The 21,935-nt window shown below is 43.7% G+C and overlaps 1 protein-coding gene across 1 annotated transcript in view; it reads right to left on the bottom strand.

The window, feature by feature from the left end:
* LOC147732501 (FXYD domain-containing ion transport regulator 6-like) overlaps positions 1 to 21,935 on the bottom strand; it is a 281,659-nt gene that overhangs the window by 37,577 nt on the left and 222,147 nt on the right. Inside the window, exons 2-4 of the mRNA XM_086957024.1 lie at positions 12,586 to 12,639; positions 7,601 to 7,648; positions 6,620 to 6,694 (exon numbers count right to left, since the gene is read on the bottom strand). Of these exons, the coding sequence (XP_086813150.1) occupies positions 6,620 to 6,694; positions 7,601 to 7,648; positions 12,586 to 12,634 (172 nt within the window). The 5' untranslated portion in view covers positions 12,635 to 12,639. The remainder of the gene's footprint in view (positions 1 to 6,619; positions 6,695 to 7,600; positions 7,649 to 12,585; positions 12,640 to 21,935) is intronic.

Here is a 21,935-nt window from a genome sequence, read left to right as displayed (position 1 = left end):
ATATTGCATTCCTTCTGCCACCTGTTTTTCTAGCCCCTCCTGATTATCACAGAAATACAAATCTAGTAAAGAATAGACTCCGAAGAGATCTCCCGATTGTCGACTATACTGAAACAGCATGGGAGCAATACACAGATTTTAATAAAGGATTCTTTTTCTTCACAGGCCCCGTCCAAAATAGTAAACTAATCCGCAGATTAACTAGAACACTTGAAGCAGTAGTGAATGAAACTGCCTCCGCCCTAGGTAACTTAACAGAGGAGCAGTCCGCCATGCGGGTTGTTGTTCTTCAGAATCGTCTTGTTATTGACGTCATCTTGGCAGACAGAGGCGGAGCTTGTAAGGTCATCGGGTCAAGTTGCTGTGTTTTCATCCCAGAAAACGCGCCAACGGTATATCAAGCTATTACACGTCTTCATAAAATTGCAAATCTGATACATCAGAATCCAGGCACCTGGACATGGTCCGGTTGGTTCTGGACAACGTTAACCGCTTGGGGATGGAAGATCCTATCCTTCCTAGGCATTGCCCTCGTCATAGTATTCAGTTGTTGCCTGTGCCTACAGTGTGGGCCAGCGATTTGTGGACTGTGTGCCACATCGTGCATTGAACATTCCAGGTTTTTCTCAAAACGTGAAAGAAAGAAAGATGAGCAAATGATGTTACAAGAACAGACTGATCGATTCATGAGGATCGATATATCATGAAGGGTCCGTAGGGAACAAGGAGGGAATGAGGAAATATAAATTTTATGGTCAAGTAATGTTCCCTAGCGTGTACCCCACCGACTCCATGTACCAGCTAAAAGTGCATGTAACTGCCCTCCTGTGCCAGCTATGAAGACGCAAATACATTTGCGTCCAACGTTAACATGTCCTCTTTCAGACCCACCCTGAATGGGTTGAATATTCAGTTTCCAAGTATGCTATGCCAACGTCTTTTTATGGTGTACTTTACACGTTTTTCAGCTCTGGCAAAGTAGGCCCTGAATTCTGCCATCGAGCCTTTTTTCTCTGCCTTCTGACTCTGAAAGCCTCAGCCCAGGCTGTCTCTGTACCCGTGACCTCTGCCTTACTCCCTGTGCGGCTCATGGCGCTTAGCTCAGCCTGCTGCCTGCCAAGACTGTATTCAACCTTCGAATTATCTGTTCCGCTCCTCGAAAATGCATTTCTGCCTACTAGTTTAAGTAAACATCCCCCCAGCTGCAGAGCAAAGGGCCCGGCCTCACTGTCTCCGTGCAAGTAATTCATAGCCTCTGTTACCATGGTAGGCCCATGCCCCTCGCATTCTCATGTAGACACTTAGGCGCTTATACACGCACTCCTCGTCAGTATAGAATAGCTTCTGCCCCAGAGACCTTTTCCGTTTAGATAGTATGGTTCCCAAACATCAGATATCAGATATGATAGAAGTACGAGTTGATCTGACATGCCAGACTTCTGTCTCTTTCCGCCAGAGTAAATGTCAAGTCCCCTGCACCCTCCAGTTGCACGTCAATCACACGTCATGCAGCTGCGCGCGCATCCAAGCCTCAGATTTCTGCTGACATTACAAGATTCTGCTTTGTTACCACCCACTTGTGACACCTACCTGTGACGTTTCTAGCACACACCTCTATGTTCACGCCTAGTTCACGCCTTCTAATTACGTATCACTACCACGTGGATGCTGTTATCTTGTTTCTCTCAGCTGTTACGCCTACTGTATTGGTTTCTATAATGCAACTTAAGTATATAAGCTATGTATTGTCAATAAAATATTGCTCTATCCCTTCCTGAACCCCTGTGGTTGCAGGAACATGATATCCAGGTCTTGACCATTCCTTTTTAAGGAATAAAACCCCTAAGAACTCTAACACCACAGACTCTGCCTCTTTCTTTCCGATTGAGTTATTATTGATTAAGTACTTACCTGCATAGAAATTAGGACGGTAAATCAAATATTTACCACACCAGGAATGTCAGGACTAGATTGTGGTCTCACTGAGGCATAATGAGATGGAAGAAACATATGTTGCAAACCTTTCAAAAGCCTATGTACAATAGGCAATTGGAAAATGGAAGGTTGTTCAGGCAACCCAAGAAAAGCGGAGATTGCAGAAAGATATCCCTCAACAGTGCTCTGAGCAGAGCCCTGCAGGGCAAGTGATAGGATGAACGGGAGAACCTGAGAAAGTGTGTCAGACAGGGGATCATTGTATCTTTCTGTACACCATACCACAAATTTTGCCCAACAGCAGGCATAAACTGTCTTGGTGGAGGGACGCCTGGCTGCCAAAAATAACGCCGACTTCAGGAGGAAAGTCGAAAGCTGCCAACTTTACCGCTCAATCTCCATGCAAGAAAGAGGAGTGTTGACTTGACAGGATCTAGTGGGGAGCCCTTTACTGCTGCTGCGACATAAGATCCTCCTGAAAGTGTAGCCTGATCAGAGGGCAGATGGCCATGCTCAACAGCTCAAGATACCAGACTCTCCTTGCCACATCTGAAGTCACCCGGCCCGGTTGTTCCTGATCTTCTTGAGAACTTTGGGCAGGAATGGCATGGGTGGAAAAGTGGACAGGAGGCCTGAGCTCCACTTGAGACAACTGCTGTGCGCAGAACATTTGACACTGCGTGTTCTCGTTGGTGGCCAACAGATCTAACCAAGGTTCTCCCCACTGCTAAAAGAGACCTTGCACCACCTCCGGATGGAGATACTATTCATGATCCGCGAGGCATCTTCGGCTGAGTTCGGCCACTCTAGCATTAAGGGAATCTGCCAGGTGTTGAACCACCAGGGATGTCGAGAGATTCAGGGCATTTTGACAAAGGGTCCACAACCCCACACTGCCCTGTTTGTTTCAGTGCCACCCGGCGGTGGTGTTGTCCATGAACACCTGCTCCACCCTTCCCTGGATGTAGGGTAGAAAGACTTTCAATGCAATCAAATCACTCGGAGCTCCAATAGGTTGATGTGGAATCTGGATTCTGCCAGAGACCAGAGTCCTCTGATCCCCACCTCTCCCAGATGATCGCCCCATCCCAGTAGTGATGCATCTGCCACTACTGTGAGATCTGGTTGGAGAAGAGAGAGGGGTTTACCAGTGACCCAATTGCAGTTTCCTACGAGATCTGGACCATGTCGGAGAGATTCACATGATGTATTTCCCACTGCAACTTCCGCTCCCATTGTGGAGCCCGCATATGCCAAAGAGCATAAGTCACCAGCAGGATGCAGGAGGCCATGAGGCCCAGCACCTTCAGAGTCTGTCCCACCGAAATCCAGGATAGAGGCTGAAACATAGGTATAATAGCCTGAATATCCTGGACTTGCCATTCTGGAGGATAGGCCCAAAAATGCACTGAGTACAGAACAGCTCTGATGAAAGGAAGCATCTGAGAGGGAGTCAAGCAGTGGCGGGCAGCATGGATCTGGGGTGGTGGGCTGGGGGTGAGGGGGTAAGGAGGTATAATTTTAAAAAACTGAAAACTTCACTTACCTCCTCACTGCTCTGTCCAGCGTCATCTCTATTCCCCTGAGCCACACACAATGCTGCAATGGAGTGCTGTTATTGGTCGGAGTGCTGTGGCTCGACGCTCAGATGGGGACTGGGGGGCTGGGCATGTTCTCCATTTAGCCTGCACATGACTGTCTGGCCAGCCCAAGAGGGCTGGTCAAAGCATCATGCGCACTTTAGTGTGCCCACAACCCCCACTGCTCTGTCAGCAGAGCAGCCCTGCCCTCATGCTGCCTCAGCAGGAAAGAATAAAATGATAATAACATCATGTTATTATCATTTTATTTTTCAAATATGGGGTGCATGGCCTCAGAAAATACAATTATTTGAGATGGGGTCGCTCCAAGTTCCTAGAAATGTGTGGAGGCATGGAGACGGCTCAGGCGCTGGCTCAACTGTGGAGCCAGGCCTTGAGGGATGCTCCTTCGCCTTGTCAGCTGACAAACGGGGTGAAGTCGAAGAGCACTTTAGCTTTTTTTTCTGTGACTTCCAAGCTTACCTAAACGGCTCAACGACTTGAAGTGGGACGGGACCTCATACTCCACAACCACTCAACCAGAACCTCAAGCTTAATGGCATCCACGTCGAGCGGTAATGAGCTTGAGGGATTGCTGCCTCAAGGCCTTTGAATGCATGGTGCGGCAGTCAGGGAAGACCTTTGGATCATGGTCTCGTTCGAGGCACCATAGATGCAGGTCCGTCACCAACATCTGTCGTTGTTAGGGGCCACAGGGCTTGAAGCCGGCTTTCTTTGGATGACATCCCTGCCACTCCAGTAGTTAAGACCTCAAAAAAGACTTTGACAAAATATAGAGAAAAGCTTAGTCAAAAAGAGACCAATGGGTAGGTTTTCCCACATCTGCGTTAGCTGGTACAGAAACAAAAGAACTGGCATTAGTGGGCCTGGGTGGCACCTATATAGACACATCAGACGTCACTTCTGACAGCAATTATGCCAAATGGGGCCAAACAATGCCACCTACCGGCGTGCAAGGGTACTGCTCTGGATCCAGTCGGATGCCTGGGGATACATTTAAGTTAAGGGATCCTGGGGCTAGAAGTCTTTGTCAGATTTGAAAAATAATATGTGCTGATGCCCAACGTTTGTCTAAGAAGCCCACCACCAGTGATGGAGCGAGGTGGCAAAAACACAATTTTGTGTACCCCAAGTAAAATCAATGTTCCATAACGTTAACATTTTACTAATGGTGTGATGTGGTGAAATAATCAACCATAGTATAAAGCTGCATCCATGAACACACATGGGAATACTAATTTTGCCTGCATGAAGCAATATAATTAACTAATATGTGTTGTAATTGTGATGTGAACTAATGCATAGCTTAAACATACATAAACACGGTTTAAATGTGCTTATTGTATATGTTTTGTGCCAGAAAGTCGTCGGATATGTGAGTATAAAGCGCATTTATGTGGCTTACCTGCTAGGTAATAACTAATGGAGAAACACTAGTATGGTGGGAGGTAAACAGAAGGGCTTTAGTTCTATATTTAACATAAATTTTTGTTTGTTTCTACGATAGTTCCAAAAAGTGGCCTCTGAGGCCTACCAAGAAAATGGCTGCTCTGATGAACTGCGAGCGAATGTTACACTGCGCATGTGCATCCAAAGCCTGCAAGCGCGAGTGAGCTGCCTGTGCTCAGATGGGGAGTTCAAGGTTACCACGTCCCGAAAACAAGGATGGGTGCCAAGACATGGACATTCAAATATTCTAAACGTGGGAAAAGGTCCCAACGTTTCAAGTCGCGGATGTGACTAGGCCAAGACTGTCTTAGAACAATAGAGCATTAATAAATCGCTGATTCACCGTGAATATGATGTTGTAATGGTGAGGAGATGCTCACCCACCCCAAATTGTACTATCAGAACCCGAATTGGTGATGCTAGATACTTTTTAGATATATTAAGTTAGGAAATTAGTGTATAAAAACCCCTGATTTTGCTTAGAGGCATCGCTCCTTTCGATTTCCTCTGGAGATGCTGCCGGACTTAAGATTAATTCCTGGATGTAAGATCTTTTTCTGATTGTTTGTACCCTTTGCAGGATTGTTAGGATAAGATGAGGGTGTTAGTTAGGAATGTTAGGAGAGAGTGAATTTGGAACTATTTGTTCTTTGCTAAACTTCCACACTGAACTTTGAAATAAATGTCTATTTTCTGAGCTTTAAATAAAATGATCATTTTGAAATAAAGTTAAAGATTTTATTGAATAAAGAATTAATAAATGCCTAAATGTCAGACATACTAAAAGTTTGCTTTGAATAAAAATGAGATAAATGGAAAATTAAAGCTGGTCTTGTATTTTCCTACGCCTGATTTTCTTTCTAGCAGATCCATTGCCACTATGGTGGTGTGTCTGATTAAAATGGTGTTTAATGAAACCATGGTAAATCGTTTATAAATTATAGGTGTAAATAATAAATAGTTAACTAGATCTAGACACCCCGCCAATGTTATGGTAGGACTCCTGGTTCTTTCACCAAATCCCTGAATTCGAGTTAAAAGAGCAGAGAAAATGTACAGTGTAATGGGCCCCAACGTTGAATGAATGTGTGTTCTGAGGATTCAGGGAGATGGCAATGTTGATTTAGAATTTATTTTTGAAGTCCCGCTGTAGCACCAGCACTGCGTAATGTTGGGGCTGACGAATACCAAGGTTGTTTACTTCTAAATACACCTCATTCCTCATTCTTCTAACAACCTAAACTTCCTGCCCCCTTTAGCTCACTCTTCAGGTCATTTTTCCTCTCTGCTTTCTCCCTTTGTCACTATTTTCTGGCCATTTTCTTCTTCCTTTTTTCCCCTTCCGTGACTTTCCCTCTCTTGCTCTGCGTCTCAGTCTGGTGATTGAAAATAAATCTGGGTGCCCAAAAATGAGTGCTGGAGGGTCCCAACTGCAACCACCGGCTTTGATAGAGCAACTGGAGACTCTGGCAGACTATTGGCTGATTCAAAATCACTAAAATTAGATTCTGAACAGTATTACTAACTGGCCTACTGGTGGACGACCCATGAAAGCTGATAGGCATTGGAAAAACTATAAACACTGGCATGGGATCAGGCAAGTCAGTACAGCTGCCATTGCTCTGAACACTTACTCAGTATAAGAAGAATTCCCAGCGTGAACAACACCACAGCAAACACCAAACCACCGATCCTCAAGCTCTCATAGTCTGTAAGAGAAAGTGGAACCGTGTACATGCATGTATGTATAAAATACCAATACCAATTATTTGATGCACTCATGCTTCGAGGGAATCTTTTAAGTTTGCTCGATATATCTCTTAGGTTTATAATCCAGATGGTGCAGAGAAAGGTAACACAACCCCACTCACACCTAAAACACCCAAACACTCATATATAGTCAGCTCATATTGTCATGTGAAGGCTCTGCATCTGTGCATCCCCACACTGCTGATGGGAAGCTTCAGAAAACTAAAGTAAAGCGATGAGAGACATTCAGATAATGTATGGGTTAATTTTCAGCAGCATCCTAAGGAAAAGGGGATTGATGGCAAAATGGAGGTTGAGAGGTTGACTGCAATATGTGAGCCATAGAAGAGAAGTTCTGTAAACAGTGGGTAAACATTGGACCTAAGTACGATACCACGCACACATGCTCACACGCACACACCCAAATGTGCACACACACATACACCATGATAAGCCATAAGGAGTAAATCAGAGGCATACATAACATCATCCCCAAGTAACCTGCAGCCAGGAGCTTAAAACATACCCAAATATCGGAGCAAGATACATCATTAGTGGCAGAGCACGGAGCCCCTTGTCTATGTGCCCTAAAAGCAGAGCCAGACTGGCTAGAGCGGGCACTAGTGATGCAAAATCGTCCCCTTGTAACAAAAGCGCAGCAGCAGAGTTCCTGTCAATGCTACTATACCTCCCCCCGCCCCCTGGGACTGGTCAGACGTAACTGCCAGGGCTAGTTTGCGATCCCAGTCTGGCCCTGCCAAAAAGGTCCCCCAGGGATGAATTGTGCACTTGCTCTTCTCTCACATTTCTCCATTTGCACTATATCTCTTGGCAAAGCGGTCTCCTCTAGTCCACCCCATGCTCACCGTAATAAAATGGATTGGGCTCCTTCGGTTCCTGATCAGTTGCTGCAGCTGCAGAAACAAGACAAAAGTGAATTGCAACAATCTGTTTGAGATGCTTTTTATCACTGCTTCATGATCTTATCATAGAATGCCTCAACGAGTGATGAGATCTTCATACTCATTAATATGGGATCACCATTTTCTCATTACACTCCATAACTAATCACCATGGGGGATTTCTACCAACAATCATGTCTTTGGGTCAGTGGGCAAGGAGGGGAGGAACTTCATTAAAGTCTGTTAGAAATGTTTGCAATTTGTTCAATTTCAGGGTGGATATAGAAATTAAGGGTTTATGAGTAACTGGATGGCTAAAGTGAATGGGACTCCTCTTGTCGTCTATGCCTGACATTGTAGCTCTAAGGCTTACCTCCTCCCTGCTATTCGACCCCCAACTGCTCCTCACCCCCCTTAATTGGTTCAACCCCAAGACAACGTGCACTCTATGAGGTTATCTCAGGACTCACGGACTACCTCAATGCTGCTCAGCACACTTGGACTTCCGAACCTATTATGTAGTTTACTTTCCATTAATTGCTCTCTTCTTTTCTCCTTTATTTCTCGTCTCCTCACCTTGTGTGTTGGAGCCACAGTTAGAAGAGCAATCACCAAGAGTTGTTGATAATGTTAAATATCCAAATGGTCCACAGCCATCTGCCCTGTGACTTAATCTGCTCACCAGCCCCAATTAATTGTGATTTTGTTTGTCTATCTCCTTGAAGCTCGCTAAAGTCTTAGCATTATTGCACAATTACACATATTTTAATCAAACTGCCATTGTGTTATCCTGTGAAGTAAACCGCACATTTTAGCTTAATCATCCTGGAAAACGTACCCTCATTCTGAAGCTGGCACAATGAAGTGAGCACTGCAGAAAGTGGTATAGTCAGCCTTTTCCTCCAGAAACATGTAACAGTATTACAAGTTCTACTCAGATTCTTCTCAACAATAAGCTTTGCATCTGCTTATTAGCACTAAACCTAAGCATAGCTTGCGAAGTTCCGTATAGCGGAACTCCGCGAAGTGACAAAAAAACTCCGCCAAACTACACATAACTCTGCAAGCGGCGGAGTAGGTTACTCCACGCCATTCACACTGATTTTTAGTGCCGGGTGTTTGTCCTGCACTGCAAAATCAACGTGAATGGCATCTCGCACAGTGCAAGAGGGCACTGCTTCTTTCTGCCACTCGAGTAGAAGTTCTACTTGAGCGGCAGCTTCCTTAATGTGAATGGAAGGTTTCTCGACATGAGCGATAGCGACCATCTGCCATCGCTTGCGTTGAGAAATCTCGCTGTGAAGTAGTCTAGCGTTGGATTTTCCTCTCGCAATTTACCTTTGGCAAATGCGAGTGAGGAAAAAACTACGCTATACTACGTGCAGGAGAGTTTTTGGGAACTTCGCGAGCTCTGGAGAGCACGGAGTGCAAAAAACTCCACAAACTCTGTGAACGGAGCAGAGTTCACTGACCAGGCTTAATAAGCTTCTGTCTGTCACATGTCTATGCTTCTTTCTCATTTGCATTGGGAAAAGTGTATAAATGTAGCACCGAAATGTATGGATTTTAACATTATATGCTCCAACTGATCAAGGGCGAAGCTCTGGCCACTGAGTGCATAGGCAAAGCAAAATAGGTTGCTTTTCTTGACTTTTCTGAACTTCATAAGGGGTGGCTTCCAGGTTTCTCCATTTAGACCGCATTGTAAGACACACTTAAAGAGCTGTCAATAAAGGGGATATTTTCAAGCCTCTGGAACTTCTGAAATCACAGCTCACTGGATACAAATTAGGCTGCATGGTCATAATAGTACATGCACTGTGAATCTGTTTGAACAAAAATACAGCACATCTGAGTTGGTTGTTCATCTGCTTGGAAAGCCAAGTGTCTTTTGTTTTTGTCTTCTTTGATTGATCATGGAAGGCTTACTCAAGACACTAGAACATTATATGGATGTTGGTTGCACGGCTTTAAGCTAGTTATCTGCTGTCATAAGAAAAAGTACTTTGTTAAAATTAAAGGCCATAAGTCTTCTATAGCGGAATCAGTTTAAGGATTCTCCTGGGGTCAGTCCTAGCCTTCTTGTGATTCAATCTTTTAATTGAGTAATAATGGAAGTTTCTGGAGTTGCTGTGCACTAATATAGCCTTTTAGCCCACCGTAAAGACCCGCTCCGGCATTAAAGGCCCAAACCCAAGGCATGGGGCATTTAGCAAATGAGCGGGACTTCAATGCCGGTATAGCCCAGCTACAAGGGGCTATAAGGCTATTAGGACATTCCGTCACCAGAATGCAGAATGTTCTAACAAATAACAAATAAAACAAAGGCCTCACGTCAGGTTGAGGGGACTGAAATCCCCTCTGGTTCTGTGAGGCCTTGGTTCACAGCAACAGCTGTGAAGGACAACATTGGAATGTTGGATCTCGGGATTCTACCGGTCATAAGAAGCCCGGAGCACTCCGTTGTTTTCAATAGAGCTACCAATATTCCAATGTTCTAGTATGATGGTGACACCCAATTGTACCTGAAAATCTGCAATATAAAAGGCTTTTCCATCCTAAGGAGCAGACCCATCAAACTACATACCTGAACAAAAATGCTTTCTCCTTTTCAATGCCCCGAAAACAAAGTTTGTTTTCTCTTAAGAAAAGAATCAACCTAGCCATGCTGAATCTAGAGAGATATTTCCCAATCTCTTTGTTCTTTTGCTATAGTCTTGAGGTTCATGCTTGACCCGTCCTTCATTTGACGAACAGGCATGTTACCTCTGCAAGGAAATATGTTTGTATCTGTGATGATTTTGGTTATGATGGGTAGTCAATGAGGATGATGCTCTATATGAATAGTGCACCACCCACATTACCTACCCATCACAGCCAAAATGATATTCAAAATATGTTGTTTATCCCACATGATCATTCATAAGAACAGTTGAACTACTTACCATTTCCAGTGACTTGAGAAGTTTAAGAAGTAGATACTCACTACTCTTGAAAGTCCCTAAATCCAATTATTTCATCTCACAGAGGCAGTCCCCCCGGGCGACTGTTTCATCATGGAACTTTCTCCTGTCTGAACTAGGAAACTTACCCCTACTCACTTCCTTCAGGAAAGACTTTAAAGGCCAATTTTCAAACATTTCCTCAAACATGGATAGCAACATCTGGACTAGTCCCAATTTAGATTTTTCATACTGCGTTATAACTGCTGCTTTGCTTTTCACCATGTAATCCCTACCTCAACTTGAAGTAACCATGTTAATTTATTTCGTCATACGTATTACATGTATGCGCCAGGTACACCATATCCTTGCACAAATAGATGAATTCATAACATTTCTATGACGTCAAAACCCAACAATGCTCTGGAACTAGGGAGTTGGAACTAAGTTTAGTGTGTTCACAGGAAAATTATAGTTTACTTGTCTGAGATTCCAGTAAAGGAAAATTGGGAATTATTCTCTTGTATGAATTTAGACCAACCAGAGCTGGGTTTCACACAAAAGGTCATGATGAGGAGGAACTCTCGAAGAAAGTAGTTGGCATGATAAGATCATTAAGTGCTAATACACCACTGGAGCAAACATGCCCTTTGTGAGAGGGTGCTTTTGGTCTTGTGCTATAGGATGGTAGACCAGGAGTGCCAGAAGTTGTCTAACAAAAACTGGGAGACTGGGGTGTTGAGGAGCAATTGAGTCCTCGGCTGATTGTTGAAAACAAAGAAGTTTTAGAGTTGCTTAACATGGAAACTCAATTGTTTTCGGAAGGCAGGTAGGTTGGGATTTTGGAAACAAGTGAGTCTTTGACTGTTATCTAAAAATAGTGAACTTTTAGTGTTGTTCGCACAGGAAGATGTACAATTGGTTTCTGATTAGTAGTCTAAAAATCAGTCAATGCTGTGGGTAAATACAATAATTTAGCATTCTATGGGTCCTAAAATCAGTCAAAGGGTGAATAGCCTGCCTCCTTCCTTCCCTCTCCGGGCAAGAAGGGGCAAGTCTGCTCCTTGACAGGCAGAACATAATACACTTATGGTCAGATTTAGAGGACAACCAGCATTGCTTGGTGAGAAAACGTACGGGCTTTGCCTCCTGATGAGCCACAGAACTGCAATCCCCTAGAGATCCTATTCTCCTCAGGCACATCTCAAGTTTCTAGCTGGCAGAACGAGATAGGCTGCAAGGCCTTTCTGTCTTGAGAGCAGACAAAATAAGCTTCATTTGTGAATAGGTCAATTGAAGTCTATGCCAACTTCCTCTCTAGGGATGCCAAAGGTGACACCAGTGGTAATGACTACACACCTCAAAAGAGTCAGGTGGCTTAGACCACTCTTTATCTAGCTGTCCTCAGGATGCACCCATCACATGAGTTGCATTTAAAATTTTTCCAGTGAAGTCCAACCTAATATGATCCAGTAAGGAATAGATGCCTGTCTAATTTCAATGTCTGTGATCCTCCAGGATGAAGCTTAGCCTGCTTTGTGCATTTCGCAGAAGAGGGCCTCAGCTATGAGTCCTATCCTAAGAGGGGACCATGTGGGTGACCGGCTCCATCTCTCATGGAAGGTTTGCTAGGTCACAGCTCACACCTTGATATGCAGGATAGCTCCCACACACCTACAGGGACCCCAAAGGCGGCCATCTCATAAGGGCTACACAATTATAATTCTTAGAAGAATGCAGAACCATTATAATCAATGAGAACTTCCAAATACTGCGCTCAATCACTCCATAACTTAAATTTTAGCCTATCTGAATATTTTCCCAAAGAAGATGTTTTCAGGAAAAAAAATCACACACACATTAGCTCCGTCAACCCTGTTCCAGTGATAACATAGATGGGAGGCTTGTCTTATCAATTCCAAAGAGCTCAAGGTCTTTGCGATATCCAGAAGTCTCCCCATCCCACCTGCTCAGAGACACTTGAAAGGAACCAGTAGAAATACGTACCAAGCGCTGGAACGAGGACAGAGCAGAGGAAGAGTATCACCGACTCCATGGCCCCTGCGGAAGAGATCAGAGGACATGGCATTATGTAGTGAGCAAGGACAGAGCTTTTCTTTTGTGGAAATGCATACAACATTAGGGTGACCAGTTGGCTTCAGGTCACCGGGGCACAAATTTTACGTTCCTGGGCTTTGCTTTTAAGTTTTAGTTTTGGTTCATTATAACTGAGCCAATTGGACCAACACACCTGATAACAATGACATGTAAAAACAAAGTGTAGAAATGGGAAAGTGGTGTGGAGATGACATGGATCCATCTAGCCACTCCATGCAACAGTCTCTTTAGTACTACCAGTGGCGGCCGGCACGGATCGGAGGTAGGGGGGCGGCAGGGGAGGACACAGATATAAAAAAACAATAACTTACCTTCTTGCTGCATCTCTCTTCTGTAGTCCTCCCTCACTTGGCCTCAACAGGAAGCAAACCTGTCTCCCAATCAGCCAATCACAACGCTGCCCTAGCAGCATTGTGATTGATCTGAGTGCCATATTTTGGCACTCAGACGCTGACTTGGAGCCTGGGCATGTTCTCCATGTAGGCTGTACTGCAGCCTGCATGGAGAACATGCAATGTACGCAAGACTGTTTTGGGCTGCCCGAGAGGGCTGACCAAGCAGCCATTGCGCACTTAGGAGGGTACTACCACTCCTCCACTGTCCTGCCCCCTCACGCAAAGCTGCAGAAGTAGGACAAAATCAAATGATGATAACGCAAGTCATTATGATTTTATTTTCCCTTTGTTTCACTGCAAAAGAGCAGTGGGGTTGCTCCTCCGCCTTAGAGGAAGAGCCGCCACTGACTCATACATCTGGCATAAACTAATCTTAAAACAGTCGATGAGTACCATGTTACTACGCCAGGAACGGTTACTGATGACTGAATTGCCATCCTTTATACAACATCAGATCCTGCCCGAAGACTAGAGAACTTTAGAATGCATAGAGCATACTCATACACAGGGTCAGGAAGAGGTATGGGGTATTAGAGTCTCTCCTTGCGCAAGTGCATGAACTAGAAGATGTTTCCAGTCATCAGGACCAAACTTGGAATGATCTGATTGAATTCTTAAGCATTAAGTATTATTTGTAACAGCTAAGAGTAGGAATGAGGACAATTTAACTTACAATGCAGCTCCTTCAGGTGCCTTTGCATCTCATTCAAGCAACAAGCACTTTGTTTAGTGCATCATTGGACAAACTTGTGTACCACACCCTTTGTTATCTCCGCTACTTAGCTCACACTGAACTCAAACGCGGAGCACTAGAGGACTAAACACTGGATCTGAGTATCACCCACAGAGAGATCATGTTTGAGTATCATCTTCTTACACAATCGGAAAGAAAATGTGTGACTCTGTGGAAGATATACTCGCTCATTCAGTGTGGGTCTCAGATCTTCAAGCGCAGTGTCACTCATTGAGTGTGGGTCTCAGATCTTCGAACGCAATGTTACTCATTGAGTGTGGGTCTCAGATCTACGAGCTCAGTGTCACTCATTGAATGTGGGTCTCAGATCTTCGAGCGCAGTGTCACTCATTGAGTGTGGGTCTCAGATCTTCAAGAGCATTGTCACTCATTAAGTGTGGGTCACAGATATTCGAGCGCAGTGTCACTCATTGAGTGTGGGTCTCAGATCTTCGAGCGCAGTGTCACTCATTAGGTGTAGGTCTCATACGTGACAACAGCCTCAGTGACTGTGTGTGGGCCTTGGGACAAAATGTCCCTTAAAGTTAGCATAATACCCGCCTTCAAGGTCATTATGGACAGTGTTTCAGTACTAGACATTTATATGATAGCTAATTGCATTTGCGTGTTTTGTCGAGTTTTACTTCCATTGACCTACTTAGATTATCCCACCTGAAATCGATGATCTGAAAATGAAAGGTTCAGGATCGCAGAAAGTGTCCCTAATGAGCCGGAGTGAGGTGATCAACCTACATTTATTTATGTATTTATTTATTTATGCAATTTTATATAGCGCGGACTTTACCCGAAGGCGTCAGAGAGCTTCACAATAGGAACAGAAATGATACAAACTGAGAACATTACTCGAACAAAAGATTGCAAAAGCAAACATTACGTTACATACGGTAAAGTGATAATTGTGAGCAACCAAAAATACATGAGGTAGTAAAAATTGTGAGCAACCAAAAATACATGAGGTAGTAAAAAGTGCGCAGGAGGAAAAAGTGACAAGTGTGCAGGCTACAAGAGAAAACAAAGTATAATTTGAGGTATAATACTGCAATATATGCTAGACACTCAGGCACAAGAACAAACGTTACGTAGGCAAAGGTGGCACTTGTGCAAGTATCAAAGGTAAAAAACATGTGAGAGGAGGCAAACCGTGTGTTACAGGGGCAAAGTGGTGTGTGCAAGTTGTAAGAGGGTACCAAACACAAGTACATGGATAATACTGCAATAAAAGGCAAACACTCTAACCACAACAACACACTGGGAAGGCACTGCAAAGTCTCACTGTGTGTTCAGTTGCACATTTTGGAACACAGCCTTTACCACTGAATATGTATCTCAAGCCTGGAAGAGTTTCATTCATTACTGGGTGGACGTCTCACGCTGTTCAAACAGGTGTCTAGAATCTAACTCAGTATTTCTGTTTCAGAAATGTTGTAATAATATGAGTTGAAATGTTCTTTAAAGTGATCAAAAAGCAACAGAAGCGGAATCATTGCGGTTTACATTGATGTCAATGAGGTACAAATGTTCCATTTGATATGGAAGGAGCAGGGTTGAAATGATAAGTTTCAAATCACGACATAATATTGTGGTGCATTGAAGAATGTAAACCCGATAATAGGGATTTCAGATCAAACAGACATTGTTTTGTACAGTAGGGTTTCCTTCAAAGGTTTAGAAATATGGTGGTCTGATTCAGAAAGATATTTTTCAGTAAAAGTATATTTACAGATAAAAGTAACTAATTTACACCGGCTAGGAGTTCAAAAACGGTGTGTAAGTGGATTAACGGGTAGGTATTTCAATGCCAACAGTGTGGGCAAAACTGCAGTAGTAACTATTGTGGAAGGGGTGGGAAGTGGTCATTACAAGGTGTGGATTCTCTTGCTAGCTGGTGAATGCCCACACACCATGTACATTTGTGGACATTTACTGAGTCCGATCTGACCCCTTAACACCCTGAAATGGTCATAAAAAGTCCAGCATTAGAAGGGGAATATATCACCCTCTCCCCCCCACCTCCCTCCGACACAAAATAAGTGCATTTGACAGCAGGCTTCCCTCCCCCTGTGCCTAACTCTGTGCGAAGTAGATTTCCAAAAATGGGAAATAAGCACTAGAGGGTGAGGTCACTAGCAGCTGACTCAGCTTTCCATGTGGAATTCTGGGAATATTAATGCAGTTATAAAAAAAGGTAAAAGTACATTGAAATAGAGATGTAATTTTCTGGCCAAAATTGTATGGTATTTCCATGAATCAAGGCCACATGTGTACTAATCTGGACAATTTCTTATGGGAGAACTGCACTGCAGAGACATTAGCCTAATGAAATGAGGTGATATTGTCATCATTTATTTGGAAGCCGCAGGGCTCTCAGATGTTACTGGGCCTCAATGAGGTGTCTGAGTCAATTTGCCTCTGGATTCCAGGGGCGAATCTACTGGTGTCCCGAGAACTGTAAAATGTGCACACTTCTAGCACTGGGTAGTGAGGTGAGCAGCCCAAAGCATAATCAGGAAGGTGGTGTGAGGTTAGAGACTCAGAAGATAACACATCACACAATAATACTCAATAATGGAGATTCCAATCAATGCTTTTATTTAACAAGAAAAAGTACTTTATTACACTACTAATTAATACCGCAAAAATGGTTAACATGGAATGGAAGTGTAATGACTGTAACGTCCCACAGTGCTGCTCAGTATATAAGGGAGAGCGCTAATCGGGGAAATATAAACATCCTTGTGGTGTAGTGATCAGCTTCTTTGCGCTCCACTGACCCAGCGATCAGTCTCTTTTTTGAGCTGTCCTGGCCCTTTAAGAAAATGGTCTCTGCAAATGTTTAGTTTCCAATGGCTATTTACATAGGACCCATGCTACTGGTACCTTTTTCTCTGAAGTTAGATACTTCATATAGGCAGAGGACCAGCTCATGGGCTTTGTAAGCGGTCCAGATAAAATCTGTGTGACACCATTGACACAGTATATCATGCGTGACTTCTTAAATTGTAGTAGCCTAAAGCATGCATCATAAGGCTTTAATAATCCATACTATATCTTCTTTTACAAATGGTCATGGCTGCAAGAACATAAGTGGCCTCCTCAGTTTGCAAAGCGTGCCATTAGCGTATGTAATCTAGAGAATATTTGTGCTGATTCCAGACTAATAGTGCCTCATTTATGAAAAGTGACGCATCGCTGCGTGAAAACAGCGATGCGTCACTTTTCATTGTGCCCTCCTTGCGACACCAATGATGAGTCATATTTACATTGCGAAAGGAGTTACAGATACGTCAGTATTTCTGACGTATCTGTATGGCGCAAAATTGACGCATTGCTGGAGTATGTCACAAAAGCGACGCAACTCCAGCAATGTGTCCTTTCACATGGGGTAAGCCCCATGTGAAAGGGCCTGCGTCAATTTTACGCCTGCTGTGCGTCAGAACGCCCCCCTGCATACATTATACCTGGTGCAGGTATAATGTAACGCAGGGGTTTACAAAGTGACGCATCTACCTAGATGCGTCACTTTGTAAATATGGTGCAATAAGGCACATTTTTTACGCTGCTGGTGCGTCACAAAAAGTGACGCACCGGCGGCGTAAGAGTGACGCACAGCCTCATAAATGAGGCCCTTAATGTCTTCTAGGATGGAACTGATGAGAGCAGTGCAGTCATGGATCCAAAGACTTACCATGGAAACCTTGGTTCCATCACTGGTGAGACATGGGACAGGCATTTGCTGGTGTAAGATGAAGTGCAGAATCAAACCCTGTGGAGGGCCCTAGGCAGTCGACATTTCGTGGCCCCCTCACAAATTATCTCCTTATACGTTTTTAATTTTACCAACCATTTTAATAAACCAATTTTATTACACAAAACCGAACATTACCAAGTATTAACGTTATTAAACAAAAATTATTTGGAAACAATTTAAGAAAGCGTGATTGTAATTTTCTTTCAAGATCAAATCAAAATTATTTTGATCTGTTGTCGTGGCGCCCCTAAACGGAGTGGGACCCACAGGCCGATGCCTTCTTTGCCTATTTGGTGATCCAGAGCTGGTAAGATGTAACTGGCCATAGAATGTGGCAAACCTAGCAAGCTCTTTTGCAATCGATTTTCTTCCACTTGAAGTGGAGGAAACTCCACACAGCCTTAGAGTTTTGCCGATTGATTTTAGCAGTTACTTCAGAGCGAGGTAATGACTTCACAAGGAACATGCACTTCTTCCTCTGTCGGTGCACTCAAAGGAGAACTGTCTCATTTTAAAATCATTAATGCTTCTCTCGACAAGGATTTTAGATGTTGGTTATTTTTTCATTAAGCTTGATGAATATATTTTCGATATGTGATGGAAGTTGACGAGGCAGAATGGGGAATGATGAGTCTGGTTACACAATGTACCAATCCGGTGCTGGTGTGCACTTTGGGGGTTCGTTCGTGCTAGTTGCTGCTGCTGGGAAATGGTGAATTAAAGGTGTTATGCATTTAATATGCACCAGAAACAGGAGCTACCCTGTGAACCACCAGGAGCCTGATGTACCAGAGATGTTTTAAGCATGGGCAAAGTGGGCTCTGGCACAGGGCTCCAACATTTCAGTGTCTCCTGACAGAGCCAGCTCTGTTCTACAAAGAGCTTTGCTCCGATGACCTTGAATAATTCTTAAAGCAGATTGTTTGAAATACCATTATCGTTGAATTTATTTTCAATGTGGGTGATGTGTGAGAGTCTAATGCAGACATTTCGCTGAGAAATTGTTTTTTGTTTCATGCAACTTCCATTAAAAAAGTTTTTTTAGATCAAAACAAGGCCTCACACATGAGAAATGGGAGGGTGCCACAGAGATTATTTGCAATAATATTAGTGAGCTGCTGCTGTGTTACAATATTGAAAACACATCACTATCCATGAATATTAGATTTAAAAACATTTAGAATTGGCAAGCGTGCCTGTACACTGTCAGTGAGCTGGCCAAAGAGGGCATGGAAGAGCTGAAATTAGATCACAAATTCAATACTGTTCTTAACAGGGGCCTGCAAAATACACGTGCACCTAGGGCCCCAAAAATCATTAAGATATCCCTGTGATGTACTACACATAAACACAACTGCTGATAGTGGAATGTTCAGCGTATATCATTTAGTTTTAATTTGGTTACATACATGCTGTAGCAGATGGCATTAAACATCCTATAAACTCACAAGAGAAGAAACTAGACAATGCAATCATTTCTTCAACAGAAGATATTGTTTTAGGAGTATAAAAATAATGATTATATATGTGTTTAGTGACATGATAGGTTAGATATGGGTTCCACTTAATTTTGCACTTTTGCAGGGTAAGAAATATTGCAGTGTCGTTTATACTGAAGAAGGGTGTCAAAACAATATTTCAACTGAAGTACCATTGCAAAAACAACTTCTTCCACTGGTCACTGCAAATGTGGGTTCAACATTGGTGCAAAATAACCCCACTCTGGTGCATTTCTCTTGATGTGGCTCACAGTGTGTAGAGTGTTAAGCCTCTAGCAGTCCTTACTGGGTGCAACATCAGTTGCATCCTTATTTCCACCACTCAGCAGGAACTCTGTGCTTACTTTTTAAGGCAAGAAGTGGTGCTTTGCAGGAGGCTGTAACCTTGGTCTCTTGTCCCAGGTGCCCCTGCAGATGATGCATTGGCAGCCTCGCGGTGCATGCTGCTGAATCAGCGCTTACTTCTGCTTCGCTGCAGCACTGCGGAACCAAGGACACAGAGGGAAAGGAAGCTGCAAGAGATGTTTGGGATTTCCATCACATCTTAGGTATGGACAGTTACAAGCCTCCTGGCTAAAGGAGTGCCCTTGCTCTCTGTGGATGGGCGCTCGCTGGATTCTGGCAGAGGCATCAGCGGGGAAACTCAACAACCTCGGAAGCTGAGGTTCAGGAATTCTATGCAGCAGGTAAGTCATGCCTGATATGAGAAGCTGATATTGTGTTACTTCAAAGGGTATTCAGCTGTTCCTTCTTTCTCTATTGTTCCTTTCTGTGTGACCTTCTCCTGCCCCAAGTTTATGTCCCCCCATTTCAGACTCCCTCTTCTCCCAACACTGGTCTTTCTCAGGAGCTACCCTTCTCCAATTGGACTCACTTCCAGCGGGACTCACAACCAAACGATCTTTACTACTGAACATGTAGTCACACTATGTTACTCTTTATAGCTGTGCTGTTAATACCCCTACAGAAATGTCACTCCTCTGTGGCTCCACTGCAACCTGCCTTCCACACTCCTTGCTGGCCCCTGAAGTTGTGCTTAACAGTGACACTCAATCAGCCAGTGCGTAATTTAAGCCTGTAGTTTCCGGTGCTCAGCACCAGCACTTAATTATCAACACCGGCGCTTTTCATGGGCACCAGTTAAGGACACATCAACTTACTGGGCGATTGCGTGATTTTCCCAGAATCACAGGATGTTGAGCCGACGCCGAGACTTACGGTTCCCCTGTTCCGAAGTCAGCAGCTCTGGCCATTATGCCACATCATCTCCTCACTTTCATGGTTAGCAGTTGGTTCTGTTTTAGGCGGGGCTAAAAGGAGAAATAGGCAGTGCAAGCTGCTTCCTGACGAGAGCCCCGGCACTTTTAACCACTCCAATCAGCCCTGCTATGCACAACATACCCTTACCACAGCTTAACTGTTACCATATTATCCTCTATTTCTATTCTCGCTCCACTGCTCTTTGCTGATCCAGCTTGTATTGCCCTACTAAACTGCACCTTACAGATTTGTGTCTTTGCATTGGCCTGTGGCTCTTAGTTTTTCGCTCGCTAAATGTAGAATCATTGTATGCAGTTTAGTGTAAGGTACCCACATATTTCACAATACATGAGCGCTACATTTCAAATAAATAAATAAATGCACTTATAAATAACTTGTAAATAACTGGAGGAACAGACCAGAGCATAGGATTACTGCAATATCATGCTTTCAAATTCAAGATGTATGAAAGAAGGAGACCAGTGTCGCTCGTAAAGGGGACATTTGTTGGATTCTTTCCTTGGATGCAGATATATGTTTCAGACTCAAGTAAATTGTGACACTTACTTAGTGTGCCTAATACAGAGACCTGTGTGCGTAGTCACACAGGCCTTGATCCATTGGTATATCAATGTTTAGACATCATCCTTGGTAGCAGTGCTTTAAATGGGACGGGTCCCTCCAGGTCTCATTAAAAAATGGACATTGAAGCGGGACCCTTTTGGGCCCTGTATTCACACAGAACAATGATCGTGTATGCCAGTTGCACTTGTGATTCTCTGGAAATGCGTTGCTACGGTGGCACTCTATGGAATTTTAGTTTACACTTAATTATACAGCCGTTCCTCTTTTAAGGACACCTCCCCACCCCCCACACACTAGTTTCATCCCACTTAAAGTCTTGCTTTGCCGCCATTTGCAATAAGGAATGGTGCTGGGGAAATATGCTAGAGACAGCTAGAAGAAGGTTGGTGCTGGCTGCCGGGATCCTTGGGGGCTTATTTCTATGTGGAATTCTATAATAAATCTGTTGACTCAAAACCACCCTCAGCTTCTTCAAGTGTTGACGAGTTGACACACCACAGGAGACGAAATAGTCCACCTGTTACTGGATCTCTAACGCTCTGCTTTGTGATACTAAAGCTATAATATCTCTCTGATAACATACGTTCAAGTGAGTATTAAATGGACCGTCCGGTGAATGATATCACAACAGATCTCAAAGCTCAAGAATATGTAATCAAACAGGACAATACTTTAGAGGGGTTATTGTTGGTGCTTGATAGAAACTAATGGCTAATTTGTGATAAAAAAGTGTCAGGGCTCTCGTGCGGCAGCAGCCTGCACCAGCCCATTTCTCCTGTTTGTGCCGCCTATAAGAGAACCAACTGTGTAGTGGACAGAGCTGCCTATTTTGACGCTGGGGAACCAGGTTCAAGTCTCAGCATTGGCTCAACACCCTGTGGTTTGGGGCATATCACTTAATCTCCCCATAAATTAATTTGCTCATGAAATGAGTTGGTGTTGATGATTAAGTACTAGGGTGACCAACGGTCCGTAAATTTCACGGACCTTTCGTAATT

The sequence above is a fragment of the Lissotriton vulgaris genome, chromosome 2_1 (assembly GCF_964263255.1).
Source record: "Lissotriton vulgaris chromosome 2_1, aLisVul1.2, whole genome shotgun sequence".
Taxonomy (NCBI): Eukaryota; Metazoa; Chordata; class Amphibia; order Caudata; family Salamandridae; genus Lissotriton; species Lissotriton vulgaris.
The sequence above is the reverse complement of the archived record's forward strand: the minus strand, read 5'-3'. Positions and strand labels throughout refer to the sequence as shown.